Source organism: Diplotaxodon limnothrissa, linkage group LG2 (assembly GCF_057381915.1).
Source record: "Diplotaxodon limnothrissa isolate DT_005_m linkage group LG2, D_limnothrissa_male_GT1.1, whole genome shotgun sequence".
NCBI classification, from domain to species: domain Eukaryota; kingdom Metazoa; phylum Chordata; class Actinopteri; order Cichliformes; family Cichlidae; genus Diplotaxodon; species Diplotaxodon limnothrissa.
The window spans coordinates 14,461,448-14,481,584 of NC_140597.1; the positions used below are offsets into that span (position 1 = coordinate 14,461,448).

The window sequence follows — 20,137 nt, forward strand, 5'->3', positions numbered from 1 at the left end:
ATTTTCATTGCAAGTGGGCTAAAGCAGTTAGTTAAAAGTAGTCTAACATAAATGTAAATGCTGTAATTTGATTATTTTAATAAACCATGTAACTTGGATGGATTCGATGCTGGCGTGACCACAGTGCACACGTCTACTGTTGCTCACAGTGGTCCAAGGGACCGCTCAGGGAGTTTGTGTGTTCGCTCACACGCATGAAAAATTAGAGGGAACATTGCTGGTCGGCCCCTTTAGGGTCCCTGAAGGTGTGAAAATGACCTCTGTAAAGTATGTAGGTTTTTCTGAGGGTGGGGAGGCAGTTCACATCCAAACAGCAGCTCTGTAAGGCAGCTCTGTTTCTGCAAAGACATTCAAGCAGAAACTTTCCAAGAACTCACGTTTCATGCAAGAATTGTGAAACTGCTATCAAATATGTGAGTATGTAACTTGTCCTGTTGAGATGTTTTTTACTAATGCTGCAAATTCAACAAATGGCCATTTTCATTTCTCTACAACCTATAAAATGTTTTGAAACTCTGTGTGCTTCATAATTTGGAACAGTGCATTTTAGGCATTTTATTTTTGAAAAACATTGTTTTCATTCGAGCTTTGTTCAGTAACATTTGAATTATACTCTAATGGTTGATGACTCAAAAATTATGCTGACTGTCATTTGAATCGACTGTTTAGGACAGGGGTCGGCAACCTGCGGCTCCGGAGCCGCATGCGGCTCTTTAGTCCTTTAGTCCTCCGCTGGTTTGGGAAAATAAATTATTATTTTTTAAGTAATTAGCTGAAGTGTATTTTATTTATGTTAGTTCTTTTTTAACTTGTAGTTCTAAATTGGAAGATTATTGTGATATTGAAATATAAAATTATATTCTATTTTTTTAATTTTTTTTTTGATCACTCAAAATAAGCGTCACACTTGCGGAAGCCAATATACCTGCCGAAACACCGTGCATTTATCGAGACTTTCAACCCCAGGTAAGACAATTCTGGATCTTCGGATCCACATTATGTCAGCAGCTGTTCTCCACCGTGAACTATGTTAAAAACAAACATAGGGTGTCATGGGGTCCCCAGGAAAAAAATTGTAAATGTAAAATATTAATAAAATAAATATTCTTCTGTAGCAAAAACAAAGTATAACATAAATTATTCTGTAGTGGGAAGCACAGAAAAGCAAAGCAACCTGTTTAGACACTTGCTGGTTAAAAAAATCAGGATGTGCATGACGAGCTCCAACAAGGCCGAATCACAAAGCATGCCAGCATCTGTGCTGTCATCTTTGCAAGGATGATACCAGCAAGCCAGCCGCTGCTCAGTTCACAGAACACACGCTGGTCGTGGCTCAGGCCATACTCACTCGCACAACCAGTTTTTTTAGGTTTGGCTCTTTTTTACCGTGACTGCGTTGAGTTGTGTTCCCTCCCTAAAAGCTCAAACCATCTTGCTGTTTAGTTCGATGATGCAAAGAGTCTTTTTCCAAGAATTTCTGTGCAGAGGAAGTAAGATTCACAGGTCTGTGCAGGTGACTCTGTGGAAAGATTATCGGATCGCTTCTCTTCTGCTCCACTTCAGGTGGCGTGTGACAGTTGGCTGTTGGAGTCGGGATTCATTAATCCCAGCCAGATTTCTCCGTGCTTGGTGTAAATGTCACACCTCAGATATGGATTTGCAGGATTCTCAGGTCCACACGTGAGCTCTGTGTTTCACACTGACTGAGTGTCAGCGGGCCGTGGCTGGGCTCTCTTTCCTCTCTTCGTGCCAGAGTCTGATGGTGTCACAGTGTTCATGATGAAGACGGAGGAAGTTGAATAACTTGTCTTTAACCTTGAGTCCTCATGAAAAGCTTCTTCAGAAGCAATGAAGTTATTTTTCTGCACATTTTCACAAAACTTTCTTTGTTGTGCAGTATACTCATAGAATCAGTGGCATTGGAGACTGAGAGGCCTGTAATGTATTTGAGAAATGCTTGAAAGTAGAGATGGACCGATATTACGTATCGGTATCGGTCCGATACTGACCTAAATTACTGGATCGGATATCGGAGAGAAATAAAAAATGTAATCCGATCCGTTCAATATCAAAAAAAGCACCTCACAAAGCTTGCGACACGCGGTAACTCGCCTCATAACCTTAGCACTCGGAGCAGTATGCGTCACGTGATAGAGCGGCTGTGGCATGTGAGACCTGTCAGTGGTCTGGTTGAGCATTTGGAGTTTCGCTACCAACCCGGCATTTCATCGCCGACAACGTGATCTCAGAAGGAAGTAAAGCAAGTGTGTAAGTCCATCTCTGAATGTTTGTAAAGCATTCCCACGTTAAGCTTAAGAACCGATATATGGAGCGAGTGCCTCTTTTCTCTCTCTCTCTCTCTCTCTCTCTCCTGCTGCTACTTCAATCATGAAACTGATCAATGATCAGCTGATTGGCTTTTCTGTCGTGAGTCCGTCTCTCTTGTTTGTTTATTGCCCACTTCGCGCCAGAAAGAGGAAACCAGCGGCTGAACAACAGCAGCACGTTTAAGCTTGATAAGCTGTTGTTAGAATTTATTTAATATTACTTTTTACACCAGGATCCTTTTCTACATAGCTGACAGCTGGTAACTGTGCAGGGGCGGATCTAGCAAAGTTTAGCCAGGGGGGCCGATAGGGCATGAACAGGGAAAAGGGGGGCACAAAGACATACTTTTCTTTCTTATTCTCATTTAAAATGTCTAGCTTTTAATAAATAATTATCCGAATCTTACACCCAAAGTTTTAATCTGATGAAAAATGTATAGAAGTCCGTTACTGTATATAGTAACTGTTAAGTCTAATATACCCTAGTAAGCTATAGTACTTTTTCCATCTGTGCAGTCTGCAATTCTGTTGAAGAAAGATGTTGAATCTATTTAATTATTCTTGAAAAATAATTGAGTTCTGTGCATTTTATTTCCCACACTGCATCAAATTAAAGTTGATTACATCGATTAAGCATCATGAGGTGGTTCCCTTTTTTTAGAACCCTATTAGTTAGGTTGCTTACTCTTTAAAATACCAGAATAGGGAGGATGGAGTAGGTTTAAGTTTATTAGATTGATCAGTGTTGCTGAACTATGAAATATTTTGGGTGCAGTATATTTTTTGCATACAGGTATAACAGAATAGCTTTAGTGTTTGTTTTTTTGTAACTTGAGTATGAACTTATACAAAAAGCAGCAAGATATTAAAAAAACATTTTTATTTATTAAAAAACACTATATCGGATTCATATCGGTATCGGCAGATATCCAAATTTATGGTATCGGTATCGGACATTAAAAAAGTGGTATCATGCCATCTCTACTTGAAAGGTAAAGAACTTTATATTCATCATGTTCTGTGTTAGATGGTGGGATATTGTATTTTGCCCTCCCCTAACTTTAGCCATTTTCTGTTGTTTTATATTGTATTCATGGTTCATACTGCACAGTTCTGCTTTTATACTGATGCTACAGTGAAATGAATATTTCTGCTAAGTGAAGGTGAAGAACATCTTTATCAAAGATGACCTGACTGCTGCATGAAGAAGATTTCTAAATAAAGCTCAAGCTTCATGAACTTGCTCCATCCTCACAATAAATATCGAACTTTACTCTCCAATCATTTTTCCTTCATCAAGGTTGTGTGCAGGCACTTCAGCTAATTGGAGTCCCTGAACCGGATCTCTGGACCGTCTTTGTGCTGTTGGAGCATTTTTAATGACATCATCTGACCAATAACGTGGCTGGTGTGAGGTCACTGTGCTAAGAGACCGTACAAAAGGGCTGAGCTCCAGGGAGGGAGGGAAGGGAGCTCTGCATCACTTCCTGTGTGGGCTTGTTACCTGATGCATAAATCATAGCAGATAATGCTGCGTTATTGCTGTGATTCATGCTGGCCGGCTGAAGCTGAATGAGTTTATCTGTTTCTCCATGAAGTCGCTTTGACAGGAGCCGCCCAGGGGTGAAGGCCGGGGGTGATCTACATTTAGACTCTCAGATTAAATTTTTTACTATCACTGTTATTTATGGGGAGAGGGGGAAGCTGGCTGGATGGTTTCTTCATGTGTTCGTGCTGCTGGTGATTGCATGTGAGGCTTCTTTGTTCATGAAATCCACCACACATAATTTTGTTGATTAAGCAATATCTGATGTTAATTATCTGATAATTGTGAAAAATAATGAACTTTAACCATGTTATTAGATCTGTAGCCAAGAAAATATGGTTTGTACAGTGTTTTCTGTCATTTTAGCAGAATGAGAGTGAACTAAGTTCAGCTGGGAGGACTAGCTGACATGATTCAAAGTCAGCTGATGTGTATAGAGACCAGCGAGAGCTCCAACTTTAAGCATCAAGCAAACGTGCACGTAAGCATGTGCTCACTTTCTGTATGTGTCTTTCTTCTTCATCTGCTTCCAAGGTGCACAGAGAATGACGACAGTGTTGCTTCAACTCTGAGTTCAACCTTCAGTCTGTGTACTCGTGACTCGTTGCCGTATAGCTGTGCAGAGCATGCTCCCTCTGCAGTCATGTTGGGGGGAGACCTCCACAGCGTGCCATGTCTCAGGTTGCTGTGGTTACCTGCAGTTTGCGTTGACGACCCCAACTTGTCTGCAAATATAAACTGCTTGGCGAGTGGTAGTGAAACAGTGAGAAGCGTGATTCCTTTTGAAAATTGTTGGTTGCAGTCGAGCTCAGCTCATTACCAGGTTTCACTACATTTCAGGGAGCAAATGGTCTGCCACGCAAACTATGGCATAATCGTAGCAGTCAGCGTAATCACAAGAAGCTTTTTTTTGCAGCACCCTGTCTGAGATTTCACCCATGCAGAGCCAGTATTCCTCATCGGTGTGGTACTGTAAATGATAAATGGCCTGTATTTGCATAGCGCTTTACACATCCAGTCATCCACACACTGGTGATGGCAAGCTACATTGTAGCCACAGCCACCCTGGGGCGCACTGACAGAGGCGAGGCTGCCGGACACTGGCGGCACTGGGCCCTCTGACCACCACCAGTAGGTGGCAACAGGTGAAGTGTCTTGTCCAAGGAGAACAACGACCGTGACTGTCCAAGCCGGGGCTCGAACCAGCAACCTTCCAATTACAAGGCAAACTCCCAACTCTTGAGCCACGATTGCCCCAGCTGATTGTCTGGTAACAAATAATCTGAGCTTTTGCTGTGATTGTCAGTGACTTACACTGTTAGAAAATCCTCCGTCAAAATACGGGAAATGTCCTGGTAATTTTCTGCCAGTACATTTTCTGTTTTTCTACGGACTATTTACAGTAATTTCCTTCAACCCACAACACGGATGATTCCGTAAATTCACAGTATATTCTCCGTACCATTCACGGACAGTTTTGTTATTTCTAATACGGATAATTCCGTAAATTCACAGTATATTCTCCGTACCATTCACGGACAGTTTTGTTATTTCTAATACGGATAATTCCGTAAATTCACAGTATATTCTCCGTACCATTCACGGACAGTTTTGTTATTTCTAATACGGATAATTCCGTAAATTCACAGTATATTCTCCGTACCATTCACGGACAGTTTTGTTATTTCTAATACAGACAATTCCGTAAATTTAAAGTATGGAGAGTTCTCCAAAACCCTTACACCCCTCCCCCTCCAAAACCAAACAAACAAAAAAAAACAAAATCATATTCCAAGGATTTAATAATTTCCATGGGGTGCTTAAAACGACAATACATTAAGATACATAAATATTACATAATGAACAGAGCTTCAAAATAGCACCGCTATGGACATTTATATCACAAATTCAGTTTCAGTCTGATGTTTCTGAATAACATGGATACATAAATAACAGCTGTAAATGGCAAATTACTTCAGTAGAAGAAAATCAAGCCCCTGCCATTGGTAAAAATGTAATTAAACCTATTTAAACAAGTCAATGAAGACCAATAATCTGAAACAATCAACAATGTGCAAAACAATGTTTTACAAAGATGCACTTTAAACAATAAAAGAAATGTTATGTGAATGTTTTAATACAAGGTACAAATTTCAAGAAATAACCACCAGTAGCTCTAAACCAATACAAATGCTATAGTGGTTTCATTGTGAACATTTACTACAAACAGATCTCTTATGCTATGTTTTACCAATGCAAAACATGGGAATTTCATCTAGCATTGTTTATAAAATTGCATTTTTTTGTCCATTTCAAAAAGCTGTTTAATTCTTGCTTGCTATTCAATATGAAACTTCAAATATATGATGTACAGTTTAGGGAGATAGCAAGCATGAAGGAGAGAAGACCGAGTTCCATGTGTACGTGAGTGCATCCTCTCAGTACCTTTGTCCATTTGAATAACCTACTAAAAGCAGCCCAAAAAGTTCCAGTTTGATTTCCAGTTTCATTTCAAATTTTCCAGGGATTTTCAAAGTTGTTGAGTTCAGACAGGAACTTGAGCAGTCTCGGTGGAACGTGTAGTTGCTTCATTCCCTTCATCTCAGCCTTTGACCCTCGTTCTGGATTTATTCCCAGGAACACTCTTTAGGAAATAGAAAATAGTTTTTGATTACACACTCATAAAATATGAATGAAAACTACAGGCTAATGTATAGGCTAAGCTACATACTTAGGAACTACATACTTAGGGAAGATAGTAACTTTAATCACCGCCGTGCTCTGTGTCAGTTTAAGTTTGCCATACAAAAAAAAAAAAAAAAAAAAAAAAAACGCCCACAGGATTATTTGTTTATCCATTTTAAAACCTATCAAAAATCATACCCAAATTTCATACATGCGTGACAGCGTGAGAAGGAAGAGTCAAATTACTGATTGCAAGAATTGCTTGAGGGGTCAAAATTACCAAAGCAGCTAACTCCAGTCTTCTTTTCATTAAGATGAAAGAAACTGATCCTCCACAGAACTTAATGTTGTCAAGACAGTTCAGCAGAAACTCTTGATCTCTGCAGTCAAGTTTGATGGGCATATAAACCTGGATGCCATACAATCTGAAGACTTAGAAGACAATTCCCAAAAGACAAGCCTCCCCAGACGCACTGTGAAAATGGTCATGCCATGGAAACTAAACAAAAACCTAAACTGGAAGAAACTAAACTATGACAACTGTGACTCGAAATGGAGGAAGGAACACAGACAACCTGACAAAGACTGAATGAAAACACAGACTAAATACCCACAGGAGGTGATCAGGGGAAGTGGAAACAATATTAATAATCCAGAACTGAATCCAAAATCCTGCTCCTCACATACAAGGTCTTAAATAATCAGGCCCCATCTTATCTTAATGACCTTGTAGTACCATATCACCCTATTAGAGCACTTTGCTCTCGCTCTGCAGGCCTACTTGTTGTTCCTAGAGTATTTAAAAGTAGAATGGGAGGCAGAGCCTTCAGTTTTCAGGCCCCTCTTCTGTGGAACCAGCTTCCAGTTTGGATTCAGGAGACAGACACTATCTCTACTTTTAAGATCAGGCTTCAAACTTGGAACACCAGCATACTTGATGATGTCACAGGTACAGAGTTTTTACTGCCGTCCCCTCTTAATTTAACTGTGATTAATATGTTATGAAGCTTAATTTTAATCTCAGCCAAACCGATTTACTCAGGAACAAATAAAACACTGAAATAAACCAAACATTAACATTTCGAAGTTATCTAAGAGACTTCTATACCATTTTTAACCTGAGTAGTTAAAGACTGCGGGGGGAGGAGGGGGAAGGGGTGTGTGTGGCTGGGAGTCTGCTGTTCTTGCTGGCTCTAGTAATCCTCGACCTCCCAGCTGGTGGGAAACAGATGTCTCCGAAAACATCGGAGAATATTTGGAAATCTGGTATCTTGATAAATCGAGCAGATATTTGAAGCTTACACAGCTACATTCTCGCTTGAAAATAACTTGAAAGTTTGTTTTGTGACCCAGAAAGATTAAGTTTTTAGCCATTCTCCTCCACCATTGCTGCGTTTGGGTTTTGGACCAAATGCATTCTGGGATATTTAGCTGTACGAAGTGCACACAAGTCACCACCGATGCATGCTCGATAAAACAGGTGGAGCAAGAACCCATATGGGAATTTTTCGTAACTTGAAAAGAACTTGACACTTTTGCAACATAAGAAATCACAAATACAAAAATAAACTCAAAATGCTGGGTCACAGACGCAGCCCCTGACTTGTCTGTCATAGGGTTCTGCGACATGACAACAATCTCATATCCCGATATAAGACATTTATCGTCCTGTCAACGATATAAATCACAAAAATGTAATATTTTATGTAAATTCTGTGAATCTCGGGCAACTCGACTTGCGTGAAGTGTTTCCAGCTGGGCGTCCTTTACCTGGAGTCGAGTGTTTTAACCGTTGCATGAAACTATACATTTTTAGACAAGTTGTAACGGCCACCATTTTCTTTCAAAGTTTGAGTCTAAGGTTTATTTTTTAGCACCTGACGGCTCTTTTTTTTTTTTTTCTTCTCATCTGTAAACTCTCTGCTTACACTTCACGTGATTCGGTTTATTTTGAAAAGTCTCAACAGGATCTTGAGCTTTATTGTGGAAGGTTTACGTGGAAAACAAACAAATGGACAGCAGAGCCACACAGTGGTTTTACCGTCATTGTTGCTAACGACAACACGTAAAAACAGGCGTTTGTCTGTCCATGGTGTGGTTATATTAAATATAAGAGAAAACTTTAAGAAATTAATATCTCCGCTACAGTGACCATCAAAACGATGAAAAAATATTGCTGTAAACAGTTTATTTTATGACACCACAAAACAAACGATAGAGTAATAGGAAACAACAGATGTTTTTGTATTGTCATCCGATATATCCAACAACCCTAGTCTGTCACATATACTCTGTGTGAACCTGAGCACATGAAACTGTGGTGTACCTGCCAGGTATGTTGTTCTATAAAGACATCAGACCCTTGTGCTATCCTCAAGGATTACATTTCTAACAGTTTGTTCAGAATCTCCAAGACTGTATCATATACGATGCTGCTCAACCAGTGAAAAATCAAAGTGCTTACCTTTGAATGAACTCCAGGGTAAGTGACATCTCTTTTGGGTATTTTATGTTCAAGACATAAAACAAAGCAAAAGTGTACGCCAGAGCCACAATAGGGGAGTTGATGTGGTCGTTTACAATTTCTTGGTCAACAGCTACCTTGAAGTGCTGGTCACCTTAAAGCATAAGACATCAGTATTACTAAAGACAATCACAAATGCCCATATACGTTTGCTTATTAGGATGCCATTAGTTGCGACCTAAAACAGCGTCTTCTTGGGAGTTCATGTTAAAAATATACATCAAAACAACATTAGCCGTATACTAATATCATAAAAACAATGACAACCAGGTTAAATTCCACAAGTGTCTCTTAGGTGACCTGCTCTAAAACCTTTAAACATATTTTTTAAAATCCAACTTCACGGATAGTATTGCCATTATTTTTTAGAGTTGGTATCTGTAATGTAAATTAGCTTTAATAATATAGCATTTCATGCCCAATCTGTATAAAAAAAGTGGTCTTCATAACAGCCACATGTCAATTGCTATGTCATATGCATATGACCATGACTAAAACCAGTACTTAAAGGAAATGTGGCATAGTTTTTACAATAGCTATGTGTATGAATAACAAGACATGCCTATAACTTAGTTAATTAAAATAATAGCAACAATAATAAAGTAATACATTTTTTGGTTTACATGCTTTTCAGCAGCACAGGACCAAATGTATGAATAGGTGAGCAGATGACATCAATCACAACAGAGATGAAAACGTATACCATATAGATATGACTAGACCAAGATGAAGATAAAAAACCAACACAAAATGAAAAAAACCTAATAACGATATTTGAACAACCTGCTCAATTGAGATCTCATCTATAGACCATTCCTGTTACCCAACTCAGTGCATATGGTTTTGACAATGTTTAACTCCAGTTTGTTCATTTTGACACATTTGGTAATATTCGTCTTTAGTTCTTCTAAATTATTTAAAATTATACTAATTTGGTTGTCTATATACTGTCTGAAGACAACCAACCCTCTCAAATCTAATGCTGCTAATGCATTGGATGGTAATATTCCCGGATTTTTAACTGGAAAGTGTGTAATATAGACTACAAACCCATAGCAAGTATGCAGGGGGTGCATGGGATGCTCAGTCCATCAGCTGTGCATATCTGTTGCTGTAAAATAAAACACAGAAACATAGGGAATGTCATTGTGAGCATTACTTGGGCAATGCAATTGATTGGTCTGCATTTAGTTTAAGGCATTTCATGCAAAAGCACATTTTATGTTTGAGTACATTAAGCCGGGGGGGGGCTAAACCCACCTCATTTTGGTACATAAGATGGTGAGGGTTTTCCTTGAAGTACTTTGCAATTCCAGCTATCAGTGATAATGGACCTTCCAGTATTTCGATGCCTTTTAAGTTAAGAAAGTCTTTTATGGGCTTTTCTTTGATTGTTAGTTCTTCTGATAGCCTTGTTTGAACTGCAAAGCCAAGGAGAGTCTGTGTGTGCTCAAAAAGGTGGACTGCCTCAAAAAGGAAGGGCCACTCATCCACTATTTTGTTTACAGCAGTTCCTTTGTTTATAGTTGCACGTTGGATGCAATATGTTTCAGCCATCAGTTTTCGAACAGATGATTCCTGAAGACGGTCAGTGTTGAAGGCTCTTTTTAACTCATCTTGCCTAATTTCTAGTTCTTCTGTGTCCTCAACTGCAGGCTGCCACTCAACACATCCATACCAATCTGAACATGTAGGCTTCTTCTTTCTGGCTTCATCATCTGCCATTTTCTTTGCTGAGCAGACCGTTAATGGCCTCCTAACATTTTCAACTCTGTTTTCTAGCTGTATAAACAAAGACTCATATCCTGTTCCAATGACTTTAGTTCCACTGAGCTCTCTGTCTTGAAAAGAGAAGGGATATTCCTGCACAATCTGCCTTGCAATCTCTCGCAGCTTTGCTCTTCCTGGTCGTATGTTTTCTTTACAGAGGACATCATCAATAATAACACGAACAAGTTCTCTTCTCTCCTTAGGCTTTGGTCTCTTCTTTTCCCTCAACGCAAGCATGAGGTTGGGAGGCATTTTGTGCCATGGTACAGCATATGGCTCACAGGGTAAGGAATAATCCATGGGACCAGGAGTTAGAGATGATGTTTGGGGAAGTTTGTCACTCTGTGGCAAAGGTCTTGAAATGGAGACCAATCCAACTTGTTGCTCTATGAAATACACAAATTAATATTAGCTCAGTTTTTAAAGTTACTCACACACATAATTTTAGTCTCAACAATCTGGGGAAGGTATACACAAATCTATTCATAACTTTGCTTTGGTAGCAGCATTTCCTTTGGAAAAAGAATTGCACACACACCCCAAGACTTACCGACACTGAAGGCCTGAATCAGTCTTCGACACTGAATGGGTGGTAGAATTCCATCGACGTCCTCAATCCTGACAAAGTTAAGGTCATCTACACTGTTTACTCCAATCACTTCCAGTCGAGCCATGAGTAAATCCATGAGATCATTGCTGAGCAATGGCATAGCTTTTTTAACCAACTCTTTTACTAGCTCCATAGTGGCATATGCTTAAGCGGGAGGAGGGACCTTGCACCTTTCTGATAAAAGGAAAGGGGAGAAAAATCACCAAGCTGGTCAATATTTTTGCAAATGAGCTTATCAGAACAAATTTTCTCAAGTTCATAGACCCCAAGCTCAGGCACCCAGCTGGCATTTTTCTCCCTCAGCAAAAGAAGGACAGTTGTTTCATTTTTAATAACAATGCTTACTATTTGTCCTAACTGTAGCTGTCTCTTGGTGTATCTCATTAGGACAAGGAAACCATTCTCATATGAAGTACCCCTGACTTTAACTTTATCTGTCACAACTGAGTTACTTGAGGTAACTTCAAAGTCTGCAACTGCCGCTCTTATGCCACCGTCATACAGATCTGGATAAAATGTAGTTGAGTTGAAAACCTGAACCTGTGGACTGAACAGGCCACCATGACTCTGATAAGCCTGGTACAACTGATGTCTATCAGCAAGAGACTTGGTCACATTTTTGAAGTTTTTACTTGACCTGATGCACCTTTTGAAATAACTATGCTTGCTTTCAAAGCGCATAGTCCACGTATGTATGAGTGGACCAAACTGTAAACTCAAATCAGCATAGTGAAGCAGATAGTGGTGTTTTGGTCTGAGATTTACATGTGGGAATAACTCCTGCCTCATTTCCACATACTCTTCGACGAGTACCTTCATGTATGCAATCTGCGACTCTGATAGCATAGGTGCACAGACAAATTCAACCAGCTCCCTCAGAAGAAGTATAAGCAGCCATACAGCATTGTCAGCATCTTTAATTCTGTCATGAACCAAAATGGGTAAAAACCTCAACAGCCACCTGTTCTGGGCTGCATGGCCTCCAAGCTTTATTCCCTTGTTGGAAATGGCATTTGGTTTGTCACCACTTTCACCAGAAAAAGATCCAAGTCTGTCATTTAGTGACTCATAGCTGAACCACTTTTTTGTTTTTATTAGGAACTGCAAACATAGTGCTATGTCATAGTCAACAACACCTTCAAAAAGGTCATGTGCCAGACATGGTGGCAGTCCAGGCTGACAAACATGAAAGTTAGATAATCTGTTGAAAACACTGTTGCCTTTAATTCCATGATGCATTGTTACATCAGGGTGACTCTCCAAAAAATCCAGAGACTCGTTATATCCAACAGGATCTCTATGCATGGCAACTGTGAGTGAGTTAGACCTAAAGTCATCTTTTGTAACAAGACAATATCTACAGAAATACTCACAAGAGCTGAAATTTTCTGTAAACCCACCAATCATGTGGGAGCCCAGGTTATCTCCCATTATGCATGCAACAGTACCAGTATACAGCTTGCCCTCAAAAGATATGCCTTTTAACTCCAGCTCACACAAGTCTGACACAAGTTTACTGAAAACTTTATCCACACCAAAATATTTGCAGTCTTCCTCTAAACAGAGCAGTACCAACTGTATTTGGTCAATAGCTGATCTGTGGTGTGTACATAAATTTCCCAAGGTTAAGTAGACAGCTAAAATTTTGTGCTTTCGTTTGGCAGATCCAAGAGGGTTGGCCACCTCAAAGGAATCTTGAAAAAGCATCACCTTTAAAGAATCTGGATCTGAAGAAAACATGGCATTAGATTTAATGACATGCCCATCTGTAATATCACAGATTGCACCATCAGCAGCAGAAACAGAATTAAAACTCTGTTGAACTGCATTTCCCTCTTTCAGCAATGCAGTGAGGCTTTCCAGAACTGGAATGTAATGATAATGCCTCTTCTGCCCATTATCATTGTACCCAAGCTTGACTTCCACAGGGTGAACATAGTTATAGTGTGCCTTGTAATACTGCACCCTTCTATGGTGTGTAGATAATGAACCATTTTCATTCAAGGTTTCGTACATAGGACTCTGCTTGTAAACAGTTTGCTTAAGACATCTTAATGTCTCAGCTGGAACACCATACTGTTCAAGTTCTTGAGACAAAACATCCATTGTGTACTCCTGCTGAATATCCTGAAGGGTTTTCATTTCATTTGCAATCCCTGTAATTGTAGATGCTGGAACTAAACACTTTGCCTGCAATCTCAAGAAAAACAAAGCTAGATTTGTTGTATAGGCATCTTGAATGTTATGATTCGCAACATCAGTGCTTTGGGCTGCATCAGTCACATCAGTGTTTTCAGTAACATTTTCTGTTACATGTGCTCCTTCACCTAGTAAGGGCTGTCCAACTTCACATATATGTGCAGGTGCTATCTGGGTGACAGTCCACCCTCTATGACACCTGGAAATGTGAGATGAAAAGGATGTCTTTACATTAAAAGTTTTTGCACAATTACCAAAAGGGCAAGTTACACTTAAACCCTCTTGTATGTGACCACTTAAGTGAGTCACAAGCCTTTTAACATCTGCATATTCTCTGTTGCAAAAATTCAACAAACACTTTAGCTGCACAGACACATTTCTGTTCCAGGTTTGTCTGGTACTTGTATCTTTGTGTGTCCGTGACATATGAACAGCAAGGCAGCTGTATGAGGAAAATCTTCTGCCACAATCTTTATGGCCACACGAAAAAAATACATTGTTAATGTGTCTGTGTGATCTGCAGTGTTTCAGGTATTCAGTCAAAGAGATGCACTTAAATCCACAAACATTGCAAGTCAACATAACTGAATAAGGATGCACCAATCAGATATCATTCTGATCCAAACACTAAGAGATGGAACAAATAGTCATTGTAATATGTCAAACTACAAGCCAATACATTTAATTCAAGCCTGTTTCAGTGTTTAACTTGCCACATTTCAGTGGCAGCTAGTGCGAGTTTCCCTCCTCCCCGCTCTCACTTACACCGGAGCTCAAAATGATAGCTTCCTTTTCAGTTTCCAAAGGTAACAAGCTCACATGGCCTTGTTCCAGTTCTGCCAATGTTTGTTGTTGCAAAAATCATTTAAGGCACCCACTCCACAGATCACAGCTGTCCTATGGAGAAAAAAAAAATTCAAGATCTTGAAAGAGCATGTTTTTACTTAAAAGGAACTTTACCTTTTTATTCAATTATTAATATCCTCAGTTTAAATTTTTTACCAAATTAACTAGATAAGCACCAAGTTAAAAAGCATACCAAAGTTAATTAAATGGTGTCATTAATAAATGCAGTCAGTCAATATAAAACCAAGCTTCATATGGGCTAAAAACCAACCAACCAACCAAAAAAGACACACACACAAAAAAAAAACAAACCCAGTGCAATCTGTAAGTAAAAAAATAAAATAAAAAAAAATCTATGCATTAAAAAATGGATATTTACTCTTCCTACTTTTCACAATAAAAGTCCTGCACAGTCATTGCTGTACTCTGGTTATATGACATGTGACTATTGTGGTTATATCAGTTTTGGACAAGTATCAGATTTCATTTTTTAATTTCTTTATACATTAAGGAATATACTATTTTCCCTTTTCTCTTAAAAACATCTGTTAAGCTAAAATTGTGTCATTAAGAAAAAGCATGGGTTACAAAAAAACAAAACATTTGTTCTATTTAACAAAATAAAATGCAGAAATAAGTGTACAATATTAGCTTTCCCACTGCTAGTGAAAACTGTTTTCTTTCCAAATAAATCTCTCACTGAACTAACACAGCTAATCCCCCAGCATGTTTGTACTCTATTGTTACCTCGGCCAGGTCCGCGGCTCTGAACCGTGGTAAAGAGACCTCTGGCTAAAACGTCGGTTCCGTGTCGGGCTCGTAGCTGGTAATTACCTTTACTGTCTGGGTCAACTTTGCTAGCTAGACAGAGAGAGGCGCTGAAGAGCTGCTACAACGGAACTTTCTTGTTTCGGAGGCGGCGAACACAGTGTACAGTCGAGTCTTCACAGCCTACTTACAACTGGGCTCGTTTTTGGCTGCAGTGGTTATTATTGTAATTATATGCTTTCATCTTCTGTTTCTCGTCGGTAACAACTAGTACTTATCGACTCTCCTCTTTCTCCCTTCCTCGCGCTCACTGACGCGCGCACACACACAACGGGAGGGGCAGTCCCACACATTCAAGCACGGACTACACCCCCCATCGGGCTATGTTCTTAAAGGGCTATGCTTGTAACACTCTGCTAATATTGTCTTCATGTTAAATAATTTTTTGAATAATGTTTTTTTTAAAAAAAATATTTAAACGTCACGCCAATATGGGCCGTAAGTAAAGGTGACGCGAGCTGCGAGTTTGAGACCCCTGACACACCTTAATGCAAGGTGCATTTCCCCAGAAACATGTCAGTTGACGGAGCTAGCAAACATTGTGATTGGCCTTTTAAGCACAGTCTATTTTCTGCTTTTTCCCCCGCAGAGTCTTTAAATTCATCACCAAGCGGATAACAAATTATTCCTCATCTTGGGAATATTGTTTGCACCAACTGTAATCTCCAACTAACCAAGCATATCAAACTCCCATTAACTCATTAGTTAGCTAGAAGGCCTACATTTAGCAAAGCATAAACCATACGATACAGGGAATAAACTTACTCATACCATAAGCATTTATTTATACGAATATCTGTCAAATAAAAACTGGTGATTATATAGCGAAACTCTGCCTAACAGCCAAACAAGCGCCATACACCAATAGAATTAAATATAAATTATTGTTACTTCAAGATTACTCAGCAAATTCTTCGATGTGGCAGACACGAACTGACCATTATTAGGACAATTTTCAACAAAAAACACGTAAAATTAAGTCTTTTAAGATATACATTTTAAAATGTGAAATACATATTGGATATTTACCTGAGAAAGATGCAAAATTGTCTCCAAATCCCTGCGCATGAAGATGGCTGCCTTGATTGTAAATTTTCCCGCTTCTTGTCGATTCTTACTCCCAGAATGCAATGCATAATTAAAGAAATACGGAAAAAAACCTGTGAAAAATCAAAACGGAAAATTCCTTCATAGAAAAACGGTAGATTGTACAGTATTTTTACGGATTTTTTTTTACAGTGTAGAAAGCTTCCAATTGTGCGGCTGTGTTTGTCAAACTCAGGATGGATGCTGCAGATCGACCAAAGAAACTGCAGCAGGTTGCAGGATATTTCCCGTGCTGTCATCGTCGGGCCAGAGGAGTTCCAAGAATCTGAGCTATTTTAGGACAGTCAGGTCCATTAATATGAAACATTTCATGTTCTGGGTCAGTGATACGGGAAGTGTCTGGAAAAGCTTAAGGAAAACTGAAGGTTTTGGCCGAACTCTATGGGTTTGTTGCCTGAACGAAGCATTAAAGGCAGCTCATAAACATTTTGTGTATTGATCTTCTTCTTTATCAACGCCAGTTAAATCAGGAGACACACAGGTTTAACTTGCTAACAGATTTTAGTGCCCTGACACTAAGTGTAGCTTTTATTTTTGCCAGGATCTGTTTGCTTTGAAATGCTTAGATCTTACTCTGAGTGTCCCAGTACCAGTGAAAGTTCACTTTTATGGTAAATAAAACCATTTCTGAAGAACAGAAAAGTTAGGTTTCTCTGACAGGCGATTAAATAGCTGCCAGTGTGAGAGTGCTTGTTTCGTAAGAACTGCAGAACTGGATAAGCCATCATTTTAAGTAAAGCTCCTCCCTGAGTACATAATACAATACTGTGGCAGATTAATGTTAAGATGGAGGGATTTGTATGAAGGGAGGTAGACAGGTATGTAGTTGCTCATTCAGACTGTTGTCATTGGAAATTAATCAGAAAGGAAAACGAAGCGTTCAGTTCAAACTGAGATGAATGACTGAGATGAAGTTCTTATTGTCTCGATCCATCAGCTTTCAGAGCACATCTGGAACCTGCATGAAGACCATCACAGACATTTCTAATCAAAGAGCAACGGCAAGAAGACCAGTTAAAACAAGTTAAACCATTTAAAGTTGCAACAAACAGAATTAGAACATGTTCAAAATTTAATTTTACTCAAAACAAAACAAATTACAGCAAAACGTTTTGTTTTATGGAATGACTGAAGAAGTTCGACAGAGTTTAGACTGGGATAAAGTTCTGACGTTTTGACTGTATTTGTGGGTTTAAGTGTCTCCTGCTCTCCTTGAACCATGGGCAGTAACAGTGAAATCAACACGGAAAAACCAGTGTGCTGACTCAGCAGGTTTATGAAGGTATGTGGAAAATCTCTTCCCTTTGACCTCAGCAAACACTTTCCTGATTAGTCTAAAGGTCTCAGCCATTGGTTTCAGGTCAGACCAGATCGAATGTGATGTTCATGCTGTAAAGCGTCCGAAAAGCCGATTATCCAGGATAGGCAGTGAGAGAGAGATAGCCTCGTCCTGGCTGGGATCACTTATCAGATCCTCTCTCGGCTGGATCGAGGGATTCGGTGGAAGAGCGGTGACTGCTGACATGCTCCTTGGACAGAGTGAATGAGCTGATTGGTCTTTACTGGAAAACGCTCTACGACTGTTTCCTGTTTCGAGCGCTAATCAGTGCTTTAACAAGAAACGCTTCTTGAGCTCCACATTTCATAAATCCTCCAAACTTTTGTCTGCTGTATATTTCTCCATACTTCTAAATTTGTACATGTTTATTCTGAGTTGTGTTGTTGTGGAGGATGTGATGATAATACGTTATTATTGTCCCACCAGTTTTATTTATTCTGTGCCAGGAAATAAAGAAATAAGTCAGTGAAATAGTCTGTCAGCTCTTCATTTCTGTCACCTTGAATATTTGGCCTGTGATAAAACTCAACAGTAAAAGGCCGATCATCACAAAGTGTCTAGATACTGACATTCGAACCAAAGTACTCGTAATTTATTTCCATTCTGAGCTTTTCCAGTACTGTACTGACTCATGCTGTGATTTAGTCACCTGAATGCATCACCAGCCTGATAGTATAGTATAAAATAAAAACCTCTGCCTGGCGAGGTTTGCAGAAAAGAGACCAATCCCACAATGCATGCATAACAAGCACTGAAATACAGTGTAATTAAAGATGAAAGATACATTTCAATGCAAATGGTTGATTTGAGCCAATCAGTGTAACGCCTACATGTAGCGAGTGGATGCTTTCTTCCGTCCGGGTTCGTCTGATTTTCACAGAGTTGGAGACAAAAAGCTTTGATACAGAGAGAGGAGAGAGGAGGAATTGCTAAATGAGAGCGTGATCCTCTAATTACAGCCCAAAGTGAGAGTGTGTGTGTACCTTTAAAGGAGGAGAACAATAAGAAAAGGTCTAAAATGAGGGGGCAGATGAAGTGTGTGAATGTGTTGAACAGAGAATGAATGTAATATGTAGCTGTAATAGTTTGCTTTCATAGTTTTGTACAAATATGACTTTTTGGGACTTAACAATGGCTCTATTGTTACGAGGAACCATCAAAAACCCCTCTTCCTCCCTTTGACATTTCTCATATCTCTAAAGCTCTCCTCCAGAGGATGACTGTTGCGCTCATTTGGTGAAACAGAAAAGGCGAGACACATCTTCCACTTTCAGCAAACAAAAACCTGCCGTAAACATACGACACAGAGGACTGAAATTGGTTTTTGCTGCCTTTTATTTCCAGACAGAACATAGTGGGAGATGCTGAAAACATCGCAGACATCAGAACATTCTTTACTAGCAGGGTCTCAAACCGCAGCATGGAGGCTTTTCCTTTTTTTTTTTTTTTTTTTTTTTTTTTTCTTTTTTGCCTGTCCCGTTTGACTCTTTTGCCATCAGAATTGTTGTCTAAAGGCAAAGAAAGATGCCCAACGGATTTACTTTACCAAACTGACCATCCCAGCCTTGCCGTAATGGTCCATTTGATTCACCTTTTATTGTTTATTTTATTTTCACTTACTGAATACGGGACAGACTTGACTGGGGGAAAGAAGGGGAGAAAGAAAGAGGGAAAGAGAAACAGCTGAGAAGAGGGACGGGGGAGAAGGGCAAAAGACAAAAACCAACAGAACGGGCAGAGAAAAAAAAATGCATATATCAATCACCTGGGTCACCTGCTGAGAAAGAAAAAAGAAAGCAAGCAGAAGAGAACAAGAGTAATAGAATAAACAACATCACAATGATATATGGGAATATGACAGTAAATACTAAATGTTAAACATTATTGTGCAGCACATAAGATCAACAGAACACAGTGTGCTTTGAGGTAGGAGCCAAAAAGGGTGTAGTTTGTGGGTGTGATCACCCGTGTGTACACCTGTGAGCATGGACGCGCTTGTTTTTTGTTTTTTAAAAGGTTCCTTCATGTAATAATCTGCTAGAGGGTGTGGGGGGGCCACAGCCCCGTCCTCCAGGGCATGAAGCAGGTATGGAGGAGATCAAAACTCCAGACATCCAGAGGCCCCCAGAACACAAGAGACCAAGGAAGACCAACAGAGGGGCAGCTGCGCCACTGTCCCGGAAAGAGCTGAGGAGAGTCCCAGATGAGGGCTCACTCAGCAGCCGCGGAGCAGAAGCCAGGGGGAGTTGCAGTGACGCGCCCGTGAGCTCCGCCGGCAGCCTGCTGCGCCTGAGTGACCGAGCCCCAGGCCGAGAGGCCGGGGGCACCCCACCTCCGAAGTGGCCCGAGCGAGCCC

The 20,137-nt window shown here is 39.8% G+C and overlaps 1 protein-coding gene across 1 annotated transcript; it reads right to left on the bottom strand.

The window, feature by feature from the left end:
* Positions 1-6,384: 6,384 nt before the first annotated feature.
* Positions 6,385-11,595, bottom strand: LOC146638295 (uncharacterized). The gene is made up of 5 exons (XM_085363742.1): positions 11,403-11,595; positions 10,343-11,238; positions 10,133-10,193; positions 9,023-9,176; positions 6,385-6,517 (listed from the first exon to the last, which is right to left on the bottom strand). Exons 1-5 carry the CDS (start codon positions 11,593-11,595, stop codon positions 6,385-6,387), a joined length of 1,437 nt encoding a protein of 478 aa, XP_085219868.1.
* Between the last annotated feature and the right edge of the window lie 8,542 nt (positions 11,596-20,137).